Raw genomic sequence first — 15,621 nt, 5'->3', positions numbered from 1 at the left:
TCCAATGTAATACAATGGGAAGTGAAACATATTGTTATCCTACTAACATTAACGTGGCATGTACTGGACTTTGGTGGTGTAACTCCACTTACTGTGACTGAGTTCGTGACTGCATAGAATTTAACTGGCTTCATATTTTTAGATCTAGTCAGTATGTGCAATGTGAGAGAGTTAATCACTCACTTTGCTTTGTTAGCATCCCCTTGTGGTGGATTCATGGCTCTGATAATCTCTGAATAAATTTCATTTACTTGTACTTCTGGCCAGATGTACAAAGTGTGGCTAGGATTACAGGGGAGAGAGTTAAAATAGGCTCTACAAGTTTCAGCAAAAATTGTGGAATATATTCTGCAGTAGGCTTGATGTATACGTGGGTTTTCTATAAATATTTCAATTGGAAACACTACAGCAAACTAATGCCTCTGATGGTTCGTATTATGGTAACCAGAAGTCCCTTGGGACAATCAGTACTCCTGACATATAAATTAGACTATAACCTAAACCTTAAATAGCACTAGTTATTCAGTTTGTGCAGGGCATTTGGCATACTATGAATATGAAATATTTTACATTATATTTTTCATCTTTAGATTTTCTGCTAATTTATGATTTACCAATTCAATTGTAAATGTACATGTAATGAGTCGTGTGTGTGTGTGTGTGTGTGTGTGTGTGTATATATATATATATATATATATTACACACACACACACACAAACTTCAGTACATAGGAATATATTGTACATTTTTTCTATAATATCAGTGGTATTTACTGGGTAATATTTGACTTAAAATATATTTTTGCATTTAGAGATGTTTAGACTATTATTAGATACAACATAGGGAGGGGAGGAGCAGATGGAACTGAAGCCATCAGGGATCTGAACATGCCCACACTGGCTTGCTTTAAGTCTGTTAATTGTTTTTGTTTTCTGTTAAAAATATACTTTGGAAGATGCATGATATTTAACTATAGATCTTTTTGTATATCTGACACCCCTAGAGGCTCAATTGAAGGCATAAATTTATTCAAAACTAACCAGTATCTAATATGTATAAATACGACCATATCCTAGAAATGTGGTTTTACAATATTAATGGGAAATACGTATCTTTAGAATAAAGTTATATATCTTTGCCATGAATTTTCTTAGTGTGCCCTCTTGGAATGTGAGGGGACCTAATCAACTTTCCAAAAGAATTAAAATCCTGAGATTCCTCGGACCAAAAAAGTGCCATGTAGGTTTATTGCAGGAAACTCATCTAGCAGAAATAGATGCTGATAGCTGTTGAGTATCTTTTATCATTGAATTCTAAGAGCAGAGGCACATCCATCTTAGTTTGTAAAAGTATAACTTCTTAATGTATACAGTCTTGGTCTGGTTGTGAAGGAAGATGCCTCCTTCTTGAAGGCTGTTTCAACTCAAAATAGTTAATTCTAGGAAGTATTTACAATCCAAGTGGAGGTAATTCTGAATTATTCAAAGACATTGCAGACATTCTTTCTAATAAAAGACATTCCTTCAATACTTGGTGGTGATTGGAGTACTATGCTAGATAGACATCTGGACAAATTAATTACATGAGCTGCAGCTGTCAAAGCACAATAGGCTAGCCCTCGTTATTAATGAATGAACTTGATTTAAAAGATGTATGGTGACTGAGACACCCTGAAGAATGTGACTATGCGTATTTCTGTACAGTACATTCATCTTACTCCAGAACTGACTTTTTTCTTGTCTTCGGAACTGATTCCAGCATGCCTTGAAGTAACTATTGATAATATATTAACTTCAGATCATGCTCCAGTTATACTTATCACAGATGCTGATCACATACACATCATTAAAATCTTATAGGAGGAAATGGAACACTGTTACTAAAAGATGCAAAATTTTGTTCCATGGTTGATTCAGTCATCTCTAACTTCATACAAGAAAATAAGCACTCAGTTACCGAAGATACCATCTTTTGGGAAGCTCTGAAAGCTACTGTAAGGGGTGAATGCATAAAGCATGCCTCCCAAAAGAAGAGAGAGAGACTCAAGTTATTAGACTCTTTGGCCAGCAAAATAGATGAGTTGCAGGGAATGCACAAGACTGGCCGAATTAATGAAAACCTCCTACGCTCTCTAATCAACATGTAACATAAATATAATTAATGCTTATCCAGCCAAGTTGAATTTACACTCAACAGGGTCAAACAAAGATATTATGAATGGGGAGATAAAGCTGGTAAACTACTTGCCAGAAGACTTAAAATGGAACTAGCCAACAACAATATTTCTTCCCTATTACAAAAAGACGGGAGTGCATCCTTGAACCAATAGATAGAATTACTTAAATTGATTATTTATATCAAGCTTTATATAAATCAGACAACCAATTTGGCTCTAATAAATTTGATCATTTTGTGGAAGGCCTACCTTTTTAATACCCTAACTGCTAAACAAGTGTTGTTTATGGACAAAGCTTTCACAACACAAGAGATTGAACAGGCTTTTAAAAATATTAATTCTGGCAAGGCCACTGGGATGGATGGCTTTCTGGCTGATCTGTACAAACCATTTTGTAATCAGCTATCTTCTGTTCTTTCAAAGGTCTTCACTGAAATATTTCAAAAAGGAACCATGTCTCGTGACATGAGAACTGCTTTAATTACTTCAATATTAAAGAAGACCAAAGATGGCTGTAACTGTGGCAACTTCTGCCCCATATCTCTGTTGAACACAGATTGCAAAGTAATTGCAAAAATTGTAGCGACATGACTGAACACCATCATCCCATGTTCATTAAAGGAAGATTGGCTGCTGCTGATACAAGAAAAATCACACACTTGGTCCAGCTCAGATGTTCCCTTATCTCTAGATGCAGAGAGAGCCTTTGGTAGGGTTGAATGGCCTTAAATAATGACTGTCCTAAAAAAAAAAATTGCATTTGGACTAATATTCCTGAATGGGTATATTATACAACTATATTATACAACTCTCCCCTCGCTTCACTATCAACTAATGGAAGTATTTCTCTCCTATTTCAGCAAGAAAGAGGGACATGACAGGGTTATCCCCTCTCTTAAATCTCTCTTGAATGACTGGCAATGTACATACATCAGCACTTAGCCATTTAAGGTGTGACCTATAAATGAAAGAATACAAAATAAATTTACATCCTGATGACATTATTTTATTATTGAAGAATCCATCCTCATCAGTCCCATCATTATTGAATGTAGTTGATATTTTTGGAAAGTTCTGTTTTTTGCATTGACAGGAATAAGTCACAAGTCATGAATATATCCAAAAGACCAGATCCTTCTCAGTTTCAGCATCATGCATATTTGAAATGGGAGCAAATAACTTATTTAGGTGTTAAGATTAGTCCTAATCTTCCCAAAATTGTTTCTATAAATATGGATATATAGTAAAAGAAATTTCCAAGGATGTAGAGAGGTGGCGTCTCCTCCCTCTGTTCGTACTGGGTAGAATAGAAATAGCTAAAATGAATATCTGCCCAAGATTGACTTATATCATTAACCTGTTGCCTTTCAAGGGCTCTCCCTCACTCTTTGCTCAAATAAATAGGCTTATCATGCAATTTATATGGGATAAAAATCAGCCTCACATGTCCTCTATACCTGTTAAAAAAATGCATGGCTCTGGTCTCAAAAACTTTGTCTCTCTATCTTCCTTTCTCCAAACTTGTGTATTTTAGCAATGCTGGATGAGTTGGTATTGCCAGTTAACATTGAGAAATGGATTGCAGTGACTCTTTTAGTGGCCAAAAAAGTTACTTTGAAAAAATGGAAATGGGCAAGTCCTTCCTCATATACAGACTGGCTTAGTGAGCTGTCTACTGCTGCATTAGTGGGAAAAAATGACTGTAATAGAAATGCTTGGGGAAAAATATGAGTATGTCTGGTCACACATGAAACAATTGCATACTTTTGGAATTTAGTATATATCAGTCCCTGATACTCGTAGGTAATGTTCTCACATATTTAGTCTCTTTAATAATTGATACCCTGCATGATCTCTATGGGTTAATTTTTTATTTTGTTTTATAGGTTTTTGCAAATAATGTTCAAATTTGTTGTTTGTATGCTATTTCTATCTTATGTATGTATTTAAATGTTTCATTGTAGGCTTATATTTTACGTAAAACAATAACAGTAAAGTTAAATAATGAAAAAAACCCAAACCAGTGTGCTCTACATAGGGTCATAAGATACTGTTTAATTCCAAGATGGAGAATTTTTCATTTACTTTTTGGTTGTTAACTTACTTTTAGTGCTTATAACATTTACTCTCGTCAATTTTGATTACTGCATCTTTTTTGTAATTTCACAAGCTGATCAAAACCCAGTGCATGCTAGATTAGTGATCTAGCATGCACAAAAGGAGTCAATCATCTGAGTTACCAGTTAGGCATGTTAACTTTTCATGTGTGGCTTTAGGAAATGCTTATCCAGTTGTAGCATTATATGCACATAACAAACTGTGATTGAAACAAAGTTTCATACCATTATTGATGCTGGTCTTAAATTCAGTTTTTGTTGCCAAGGTAAATTTACTGAGTACTTTCATTTCTATTGCTTTGGTTTATTGACAGCTCACCAAGGCCTTTGTCAGCTCTTGGGATGCTGATATGTATTTCCAGTTAGAATAAAAGTTGTGCAGGAAATTTTGAATGTCAAGATTGTTTGTTCGCTCTTAGGCTGCTACTGTTTGAGGTCAGCCCCCCGAAACATGCAGTGAAATTCGTGGGGGTTATTCACAAGCTGAAAAACTTCACGTATCTTATAATGTACAAATATTATTTGATATTTGAGCCAGGATACAGGAGACTTGCCTGTTACCATCTGTTGCCACTGATCTATCTGTGAGGAACAGCTCCCAGGAAGGGGATTGACCTAAAGGAAACTTAGGCTAGGTCTACACTACCCGCCTGAATAGGCGGGTAGAAATCGACCTCTCGGGGATCGAATTATCGCGTCTCGTCGGGACGCGACAATCGATCACCAAATCGACGCTCTTACTCCACTAGCGGAGGTGGGAGTAAGTCGGCTGCGATACGTCGAATTCAGCTACGCTATTCGTGTAGCTGAATTTGCGTATCTTAAATCGACCCCCCCCCCCTGTAGTGAAGACCTGCCCTCAGATGCTGGGGAGGAGAATACCTCGTGGGTCAAGAGGTAGTGGGGCAGTGGTTGGATTTTAATGGGGGAATGTTTTGGGGAGCACTTTATTCAGGGTAAGTCACAAGTATTGCTGACTAAGGTGGAAAATTTGTGAGGGAGACCGTCATTAAAATTTTGGCAGTACATCAGTGTTTAGAGCTCTTTTAAATTAAAAACATGTGCAATTCATATTGGTTATGTGAGCTATTTCAGCACTGGAGAAGAAAAAGTGTTCCTTAAATCTCAGTTAAGGCATATTATTTTTTAACAACATTTGAAGTTTGACAGTAATACTCAGGTCTTCAGAGTCCAGTGCTGTTGAGCAGCAGATTCTAATACAGAAAATCTTTTACCAGTAACTTTGCATTTTGATGAAAAAATTATATTCCTTGTTAAGGTATAAAGATCCAGAGTTTGCATTGGCACCAGCAGCAGAATATTTTAGGATAGCAGAAACAGTAGGTTCACCAAAAAATTATCTTTAAAAAGGGGAACAAAGAGGACCCAGGGAATTATAAACCAGTCAGACTAACTTCTGGAAGGGTAGTGGAATAAATTATTAAACCATCAATTTGTAAACACCTAGAGAATAATAGGGTTATAAGGAATAGCCAGAATGTGTTTGCCAAGAAGAAATTGTGCAAACTGACCTATTTTCCTTCTTTGACAGGGTTACTGGCCTGATGAATGGGGGAAACGGTAGATATGATGTATCTTGATTGAGTGGAGAGTATGCTTATAAAATTTGTGGATGACCCCAAATGGGAGGGGTTCAAAGTACTCTGGATGACAGGATTAGAATTCAAAAGGACCTTGACAAATTGGAGAATTGGTTTGAAATCAACAAGATGAACTTCAGTAAAGACAAGTGCAAAATGTACTACACTTAGGAAGGGAACATCAAATGCACAACTACAAAATGGGAAATAACTGGCTAGGTGCTACTACTGCTGAAAAGAATGTGGGTGTTATAGTGGATGACAAATTTGAATATGAATCAACTATGTGATGCAGTTGTAAAAAAAAAAAAAAAAAAAAAAAAAGACATATGTTGGGGTGTGTAGCCTGACCCAAAGTTGGGTAAATATAATTGTAACTTGAGGATTAACAGGTTTTTGTTCTAAGATCAGGCCCAGTAAGATTATTGTAAAATTATCATATAATTTGGGAACCCCAATATGCACAGGTGCAACACTTACACTATAGGAACTCTGTCTATAAATAAATATATGATTTATTAATTTAGCAAAGGTTATACACACACTTAAATTTAACAAAGCAGATATAGATAATACAGAAAGTACATTTGGACATGCATACTTACACCCTAATCTTTTATACTTAACCATTATCTTGTTTTATCACCGTTATTGTTCTCATCTTCCCCGGTGCCCATTATTCTGGCCCCTCCCAAGGTCTACATTTTTTCAGCCTCTCTGCTGCCCCTGGGATGTTACTTTTATAGTAGGTTACGCTGACGCTGCCATGACCAATGCATATTCAATAGAGGTCCTTATTTGTATTTCCTCCCTTAAGGTGTCCATTTTCTATAGGTTAGTATATGTATGATGTTACCCTATTAGCATACACATCAATTTACTGTCATGGCAGCTTTGCGGTTGGAGGTTCTGTCTGGAACTTTCTGGATGCTGGTGTCAGCTATGTTTTGTGCTGGGGTCAGCTGTGTTCTGTGGGTGGCTGATGTCAGTATTTTGGACAAAATTCTCTCTTGCATGCTACTTTTAGTTCCCTATAACTTATGAGTTACTTAAGTTTATCTATACCAAAGGTTATCGGCCTCAAGCCTCACGCTATTTACTAAAGCCAAATCTTACAGGATAAAAGCCTGTAGGTTCCTTGCATTGCTACTAAATATAATAAAGCAGAATAACAAAGCAATTAATATAATACAGGTAAGCTGGCCCACTGGGCTAAAGGTGTATGAACAGGAATGTTGCATGTAAGACCTAGGAAGTAATTGTCCCTCTCTACTCGGTACTGTGAGGTGTCAGTTCTGGATGATACACTTTAGGAGGTCTGAACAAATTGGAGAGGGTCTAGAGTAGAAGAACAAAATGATAAAAGGTTTAGAAAACCTGACCTATGAGGAAAGTTTAAAAAAAAAAAAAAACTGGGAATGTTTAGTATTGAGACTGGAAGACTGAGGGGGGACCTGTTAACAGACTTCAAATATGTTAAAGGTTGTTATAAAGAGGACAGTGATCAATTGTTCTCCATGTCCACTGAAGGTAGGACAAGAAGAAATGGGCTTAATCTGCCGCAAGAGGGATTTACATTAGAGATTAGGAAAACCTTTTTAACTATAAGTGTAGTTAAGCTTGGAAATGGGGATTTCACAATCTCCCTTGGAAGCCTATTGGAGGTTTTTAAGAACAGGTTGGACAAACACCTGTCAGGGATGGTTAGGTTTATTTGGTCCTGCCTCAGTGCAGGGGGCTGGACTTGATGACCTCTCTAGGTCCCTTCCAGCCCTATATTTCTATGATGCTATGATCAACCCGATTGGACTCAGTCATTTCTTCCGTTGTGCTGTACAATCAGCCTATCTCTATCCCATTGACCTCAATAAAAGCTGTTGTGGTCTCAGCATTTTTGTAAATTGGAGAGGTGCCTAAAACATAGATTTAAGAGCCTGACTTTAATCTCCTGTTTTTTAAAATGGCCCTGGATTCAATCTCTAGCTTTGCTATTGACACACTTTGTGACGTTGGGCAAATCATCTAACCTCTCTGCACCATTTTCCCCTTCTTTAAAATTGAGAACAATTCTTGCTTCAGAGATACTGCAAGGCTTTAAAGCTAAAGCATCTTAAGATCCTTAGATAACAGACATTATATCAGTGAAAAATTTTATTTACACTGTTTAGGTTTAAAATTTGACCTTCCTTAAAATTATAATCTGGAGAAGAATGTGTTCTGGAGTATATATCTTTAAAAAGCATTCTATCTGAGTATTTTACACATCTCATTGGCTTTCAAGAGTTGAGTCATAGTATGACTCTAGAAAATTTACTAAAGCAATTGAGGGGGAAACAAGTATCTAGCCAAACCACTATTGTTTATGCACTGGTACTGCAAATCCAGCCTGGGAAGTAAAGGTTAACTACTGGCCTGCAAGACTGGGTAGGGTCCTTTAGTAACACTGGTACTCAAACAAGAAAGTAAAAAAGAGAGCCAATTTGTAACAGGGGAAATATCCTTGTTTATCCATCTCCATTTGGTGAAATCGTTATGGAAGGAAATGATGCCTTTAAGAGGGTGTTTAAAAACTGGACTGTATAAAACACTTCAATACATAGCATGTTTCTGAACCAGAAGAGGGATTGCGCTACAATGCGTTAGTTTTATCTGTTTTGACAGCATTCATTTCTCTACCTTGACAAAAGTGAAATGACTCCCAAAAAAAACAAAACTACTCCACAAATAAGGGGTTTCATGCTGTTTTTTCAGAGCCTGGGGAGATCTGTCAGTGCTCTTGCTGCTGCTGTGCTAATTGGCTTTCTCATGTTTGTCATGCGTGTGCTTGCCTGAAGATTTAATGAAAAGCAGCCATGTATTCAGATTACTAACCTTAGGTGATGGATTTTTGGCAACAAAGGGCCCTCCTCGCCTCATACACATAAATAGCATGTATGTGCACAGACCTACGTACATGAAGCTCAAGATGGGCTAAAAGAATGAAAGAACTTGCAGGTGCTGCTCATAGAGAATCTGAACATTGATTGATGTATCTTATTTCCATCCAGGACTCAGCTTCACTTTCTGTTTTGGAAAAGCTTTATTGCATAATTAAATGTTAACACATTATGCAAGGTTTTAGCTTTTCATATTGAATGCTAAATCTTACATCAGGATTTATTATACATTCTCCCTCTCCCTCATTTATATAGCTGTTTAATATTTTAGCTGAACCTCAGCTGAAGTTTAATACATTCCTACTTCTATGGGTAGTTTTTCAACTTGCAGCATGGTCAATTGATAAGTTTAACACCAGTGAGAATATAAATATGTAATTTCCCTGTACATCAAGACAGAATTCAAAGCTATGGAGATGGTAGAGGAGTAAAGGCCAGATTTAAAGCCTGTCTAGTGAAGGAACATTTTAAATATAGGCTGTCTTATTCTAGAAGCTGTCGATGTGCAAAGAAGAAAAAAAATCTGAATATTGGAATTGGGGTGGGTGAAATTCTCCCATTTAAAACATGAAAAATTATTTAATCAAGGGCCCAGTCTCACCATGTTGGCACACCCAAAGTTCCTCTTGAAGTAGGATTTGAGTCCTTGTTTACTTGTTGCAGCTATGCTGACTTTTTAGTGCCCAGAGGCCCCAATCAAAACTGAAGCCCCACTCTGGAAAGGTGCTAACACAAAGTAAAAGATAATCCCTGGCCCCAAAGAGCTTTCAGTCAACAGTATTGCAATCAATTAAGTCAAAACTTGTATTTTGTAATTATTTAACAAATAAATCTGACTTGCTAGCACAGTTGGAAATGTAAAATGGCTACATATTTTCTTTATATTAAAACTACTTTAATTTATTGGATACATTATTTCCATAATATTTTGTTGATAAAATAAACAATACTTTTGTTTAAAATATCGCTATACTCATGGATTTATTTATTTTATTTTTTTGGTACAAACAACTGGCCTGCATTTGTAAATAGATGTGTGTTTACATGTACCACTTGAGATGGTTCCAATTCTCTCTTCACCTCACAGATAGGGATATGCTTCTTTGTTGGTGTCTGAGCCTTGGTACTAAAGCTGTTCTTTGCTCCTGGCACTTTCTTTCCTGAGGTCAGAATTCATTTGCGCTGTCTGAGTCACCCGTCAATAACTTCTTCAGTTGAGAGATCCATTTCAGATTCTCATAAGCAAAAGAATACTTATTTTAAAGTTTATGGGAATAGAGTGCAAACAACAAAATAAAAGTAAAAATAGTTGATGCTCCACATTCCAAACCTAAAAAGAAATAGAAATATTTTTGTGGGTATATTTTGTTTTGACTGCTTTATGAAAGCTCTTCCTCTTTTTCCCCCCTCCAAAGCAGTTTTCCTGAAAGCTCTAGAATGTTTTTTTAATTACATTATTTAAACATGTTTTTATTAAGGCATTTGCAACGTGTATAGTTGTATAAAGTTGACAGAATTGTTGACAGTCAATTACTGCCATTAATGATGATTGGTTGTCATTTTCTTTAAATGGTAATATTAAATTTATGCTCTTTAATTGGGAGCATGCACTTTACGTTCTGATTGTATGTAACCTTATGGCTACTTCTAAATTAATTTGATTGAAGCTCCTTACAGAAGTATAAAATTTAATTTATTTTTACCCAATGTCAGTTTTCTGCTGATCTTTTCACCTTAATAATTTTTATTTAACTTGGTCTGTTAAACAAATATAATGCAGTAGTTTCTGTCATTGCTCTGACTGATTACGTTCAAATTGCTTTGCTGATAACAGAATCATGTTATGAGCCCATTCCCGCAAGTCTTCTATGCGTGAAGCTCCCATTTATGTCTGAGTTCTCATCTTGGAGGGCTTGCAGAATCAGGGTTTTTATTTGAATTACTGAAACATAAAACTTGCTTCATTCCACACAATTTTTACACTTCTTGAAAAGAGTAAATGAAACTTTCACATTATTTCCATGGAAGAGGTTTTTGATTACCTTGAGGTATGTTTTAAATCTTTGGCTGATAACAGCTGCTGCGATGCCATGGCAGCACTCAGGCTTGAGTCCAGTGTGGACCCTCATCCTGTGTGTTGGTTCCCGATCCCCTGTTTGTTGCCTTAAGTACAGTAGAACCTCGGAGTTACAAACACCTCGGGAATGGAGGTTGGTCATAGCTCTGAAATGTCTAACTCTGAACAAAACGTTATGGTTGTTTCAAAAGTTTACAACTGAACATTGACTTAATACAGTTTTGAAACTTTACTCTGACATGCCAAACCCACGAATAAAATGCAGAAATTGGGTTTGTTTTTGGATTAATTGGCTTGTTGCTTGTTGGCTAGTTTTTGGCTTGTAACTTGTTGATTGGCTTGTAGCTTATTGTTGCTTTTTTTTTTTTTATCTGCTCTCGGCAAGCAGGGGCAAAGGGCAAGCAGGGGCAAGGGTGGGAGAGAGTCAGGGGTGCACAGCGGGCCCACCACAGTCCCAGACTGTGCACCGGGGGGGGGGGATCTAGTCACAGTGTGTTGGGGTTCTTAGGGATTGGCTTGTTTTGGCCTTGTTTTGAAATGGGATTAGCTTGATTTTTGGCTTATTGTGAAAGTCGGGATGCCTGTTTACCGCATGAAAGTTGGCAACTGTGTTTACTATGCAGAAGAAAAATGCTGCTTTTAACCATCTTAATTTAAATTTAACAAGCACAGAAGCAGTTTCCTTACAATGTCAAATCTTTTTTTAAACTTTCCCTTTATTTTTTTTTTAGTAGTTTACATTTAACACAGTATTGTAATTGCTTTTTTGATCTCTGCTGCTGCCTGATTGCATACTTCCAGTTCCAAATGAGGTCTGTGGTTGACCAGTCAGTTCGTAACTCTGGTGTTTGTAACTCTGAGGTTCTGCTGTACCTCAGACCCACTTAACCTCATCTTTTCTGTTTCCAGGGAAACAGCCCCTGTACCCTAAAATCACCAGCCAGATACAAACTGTAGTTGCATTTTAACAAGCCTCTTATTAGGCTTAAAGAATATAATGGACTCAATTGTACTGTGTTGTACAGGTGTATCTCCACTGACTTCTGTGGTATTGCACCAATGTATCTGAGAGCAGAATTTATTTCATTTTCCTTTCAATGTGAATGCAGTGCAGTGCTCCAGAGATACGTGGAAAGACTTCACTCCTATCTTTACTGGGTAAGATGTCTGAGTGAGTGAGTCATATACTGTATCCCATATGGTCATAAATATTATCTATGCAGCACTCTTCTCCCTCCGTCCCCTGCATTGAGAAATGGAGGAAGATTTTTAAAAAACTCTGTAGGATTCCATGCTTATATCAGTGGCACCATATTGAACTTTTTAACTTTGCAAGTATAAGAAAATTCTTTCCTGTCAGCCCTCTAAACTCAACATGGAATCTGAAAGTTGCATCTTTACGAGTAATAAAAATGCTGCCTCTGATTTATATCTGTGCAAATCCACTGGAGGCAATGGGGTTTCACAGATATGATAGAAGGCAGAATGTATTTATATATGGAAATGAGACGTGACATTTATCATGTACCTGTGTATCTCATTCCTGTGACCACCTCATGTGCCATTTATCCATCAAGCCAAAATTATTCTAAGATTTCAAATTTTTCAGCAGCTTCCAACAGTCAACTTACATTTCTGTTCAGATTTAATTTAAAATATATCCTGCTTTCCCCAAATGTGAAACTGTATCTATTGATTTATTATTTGTTTTTATCTAGACAGTTCTTGCCTCAAGGAGCTCTGTTGCTCTTTTTTTCCTTTTTTGTGAAGTACTAAGTGCACAGTTAAACTTCAGCGAATAATAATGAAATACATATTTTTAACATTTTTTCCTTTCAGTTTGCAGACACTTGCATACGTGACATCTTTGCTTGACCATACCTGTTAGTAATAGATATCCAGTGGTTCAATTTATTCTGAATATTTTCTTGATAATGTAGCTGACTATTTCTTACTAAACGGTAATAATACAGTCATCTGGCTGGCTGTAGACAACAAAGGAATTGAACCAGTCCTCATGGAGTACATCCACTGGAGGAGATGATGGGGACTCACTGATATAATGGAAGTACATGGTATGACATGGAATACATATTCTGTTTCAAGAATTTGTATATATGTACTACGTTCAGTGGTATTAACATCACACCAGGGAACTTGTAATTTATCTCCAACTGAAATATCTGGCATGGTGATATATGTTAATCTGTAATAGTTCTTAGTGCAGTTGTAATTTTTTCTTTTATTCCCACCAGATCTTGATCATCTTGGACTATAATCTCCATGGCGTGAAAATCTGAAGATATTCCGGAGTAAAAGATTGGTTTATTTAAAGTGACTATTGTATCAAAATGGTTGGAAAACTCAAACAAAACTTGTTATTGGCATGTCTGGTGATCAGCTCAGTGACAGTGTTTTATTTGGGGCAACATGCTATGGAATGTCACCACAGAATAGAAGAACGCAGCCAGCCAGTGAGGATGGAAAGTGGGAGAACCACAATAAGAACTGTCTTTAACTTAAAAGCAAATAAAACCTTTGCTTACAATAAAGACATGCCTTTAATATTTATTGGAGGGGTGCCTCGAAGTGGCACTACACTAATGCGTGCCATGCTAGATGCTCACCCCGATATCCGTTGTGGAGAAGAGACTAGGGTAATCCCTCGAATTCTGGCAGTTAAGCAGATGTGGGCCAGATCAAGTAAAGAGAAAATCAGACTGGATGAAGCTGGGGTGACAGATGAAGTTCTGGACTCAGCCATGCAAGCCTTTTTATTGGAAATCATTGTTAAACACGGGGAACCTGCTCCCTATTTGTGTAATAAAGATCCTTTTGCTCTGAAGTCCTTAACTTATCTTGCCAGAATTTTCCCCAATGCCAAATTTCTTTTAATGGTACGGGATGGTCGTGCATCGGTGCATTCCATGATATCTAGAAAAGTCACCATAGCTGGGTTTGACCTTAACAGCTACAGGGACTGTTTGACCAAATGGAATCGTGCTATAGAGACTATGTATAACCAGTGTATGGAGGTTGGTTTTGAAAGATGCATGCTGGTACACTATGAACAACTTGTATTGCATCCTGAAAGGTGGATGAGAAATCTATTAAAGTTTCTCCACATTCCATGGAACCAAGCAGTGCTACACCATGAGGAAATGATTGGGAAAGCAGGTGGTGTCTCTCTTTCAAAGTGAGTACAAGTGTTTCTTGGTGTCTTGTATCGATCTAAACTTCACTGTTTAGACATGGTTTGCATTTTGATGCCAAGTATAATTACAGGCTATTGTAGAAATACAAGTGTTGACAAGTCTCAGCAGTAGTGTATTTTCTTTAATCACTTTTCACTATGGCCATTTTAATGTTCCTGTAGATAAAGACCAGAATACTCTGCAGCAAGTCGGACTTAAATTCTGCAGCAAAGCTCTGTGTCACCAGAGTGGCTGACGTGAAATTTTGCAGCAGCTTCATTTGAATTGAAGGGTTTTATTGGATCACGTAGGAAATGAAATAACCAGTACAATAGCCCTTCTAGTCTTCTAATTTTGACATTAAATTCAATTTTTTTCATTCTCACACTTTGTGTGCTGCAGCAGATTTTTATACTGAAAATGCATACTTACCTTGTAGAAGATATCAAGGAAAGTTGTAGGTTTTTGCATCTGGGTAAGAGGCAGTTTGGGCTTTTAACCCCCAATAAGGTGTTGGAAGTAGTTGGGATTGTGAGATAAGCATGCTGGATGTTTCTTCTAAATATGGTGACCAGATGTCCTGATTTTATAGGGACAGTCCTGATATTTGGGGCTTTTTCTTATATAGGTGCCAGTTACCCCCCACCCCGTCCCGATTTTTCACACTTGCTATCTGGTCACCCTACTTCTAAAGGTCCCATCACCACTACCAGTACAATCATGGTTTTTGTAACCAGTTGGTGACTTGACATGTTAAAACAAACAGAGTAGTTTGCACAGCAGCATCATTGTGTCATAGCTGTAGCTAACTGTGTTTGTATATTTGCACCTGCCATGTTGCCTAACCGTGTTTGTATTAATGCATTCTGGGAAAATGTAGGGAGCCTGTTATCCTATACCTCAGTAAGGAATATAGGGTACCTGAACAACACGCACTGAGTGGAACCAGTGCACGTAGGTCAATACACTCTGGAATATCTTCCTTTCAGCTCCCTGTGCACTAAGTAGGCCTGGACACTGGATTTCTTAGGCACAGTTACGGGGTTCCCATCTCCACTATAAAATGTGCTGAACTGTTCACAAGAAGCAATTGTGACTGCCTAGGCCTCTGGCAGTGGCAAAACACACTACAAGATGCCACATTTACTAATAGAGTATTTATCATAGTTAATGTGAACACAAACCATGTATAGAGCAAAGAAGGCATTAACTGGTTACAAACTCAGTTAAGAATTAAGTGGACAGGCTAAACTGATCAGCAAGGAACTAGTTAACAGTGGGTTACAGCTAAATTATTTAGATTTCAGAATTCATCTCCTCGGATGACTGAAGCAGTTCACATCTCAGAGCTATTGTTAAGGCTATCTGCAGTTTGGGAAGATTATGTATCAGTTTAGATTTCATTTTCATAATTTTAAATATTTGGATAAAACCTGATGATGAGCTATGATTATCTAGGTATGAAATCCTTTTTTGCATAGGATTAAAGATAATGCCTATCTTATTGACAATATATACAT

At 37.1% G+C, this 15,621-nt stretch overlaps 1 protein-coding gene across 2 annotated transcripts in view; it reads left to right on the top strand.

Annotated features, from left to right (window-relative positions):
• Positions 1-13,258: 13,258 nt before the first annotated feature.
• TPST1 (tyrosylprotein sulfotransferase 1) overlaps positions 13,259-15,621 on the top strand; it is a 38,826-nt gene continuing 36,463 nt past the window's right edge. For both annotated transcript variants that reach the window (XM_065418437.1, XM_065418435.1), the window contains exon 1: positions 13,259-14,103. In XM_065418437.1, the coding sequence (XP_065274509.1) occupies positions 13,259-14,103 (845 nt within the window). The remainder of the gene's footprint in view (positions 14,104-15,621) is intronic.

The sequence above is a fragment of the Emys orbicularis genome, chromosome 17 (genome assembly GCF_028017835.1).
Source record: "Emys orbicularis isolate rEmyOrb1 chromosome 17, rEmyOrb1.hap1, whole genome shotgun sequence".
Taxonomy (NCBI): domain Eukaryota; kingdom Metazoa; phylum Chordata; order Testudines; family Emydidae; genus Emys; species Emys orbicularis.
This window is presented reverse-complemented; position numbering and strand designations above follow the sequence as displayed.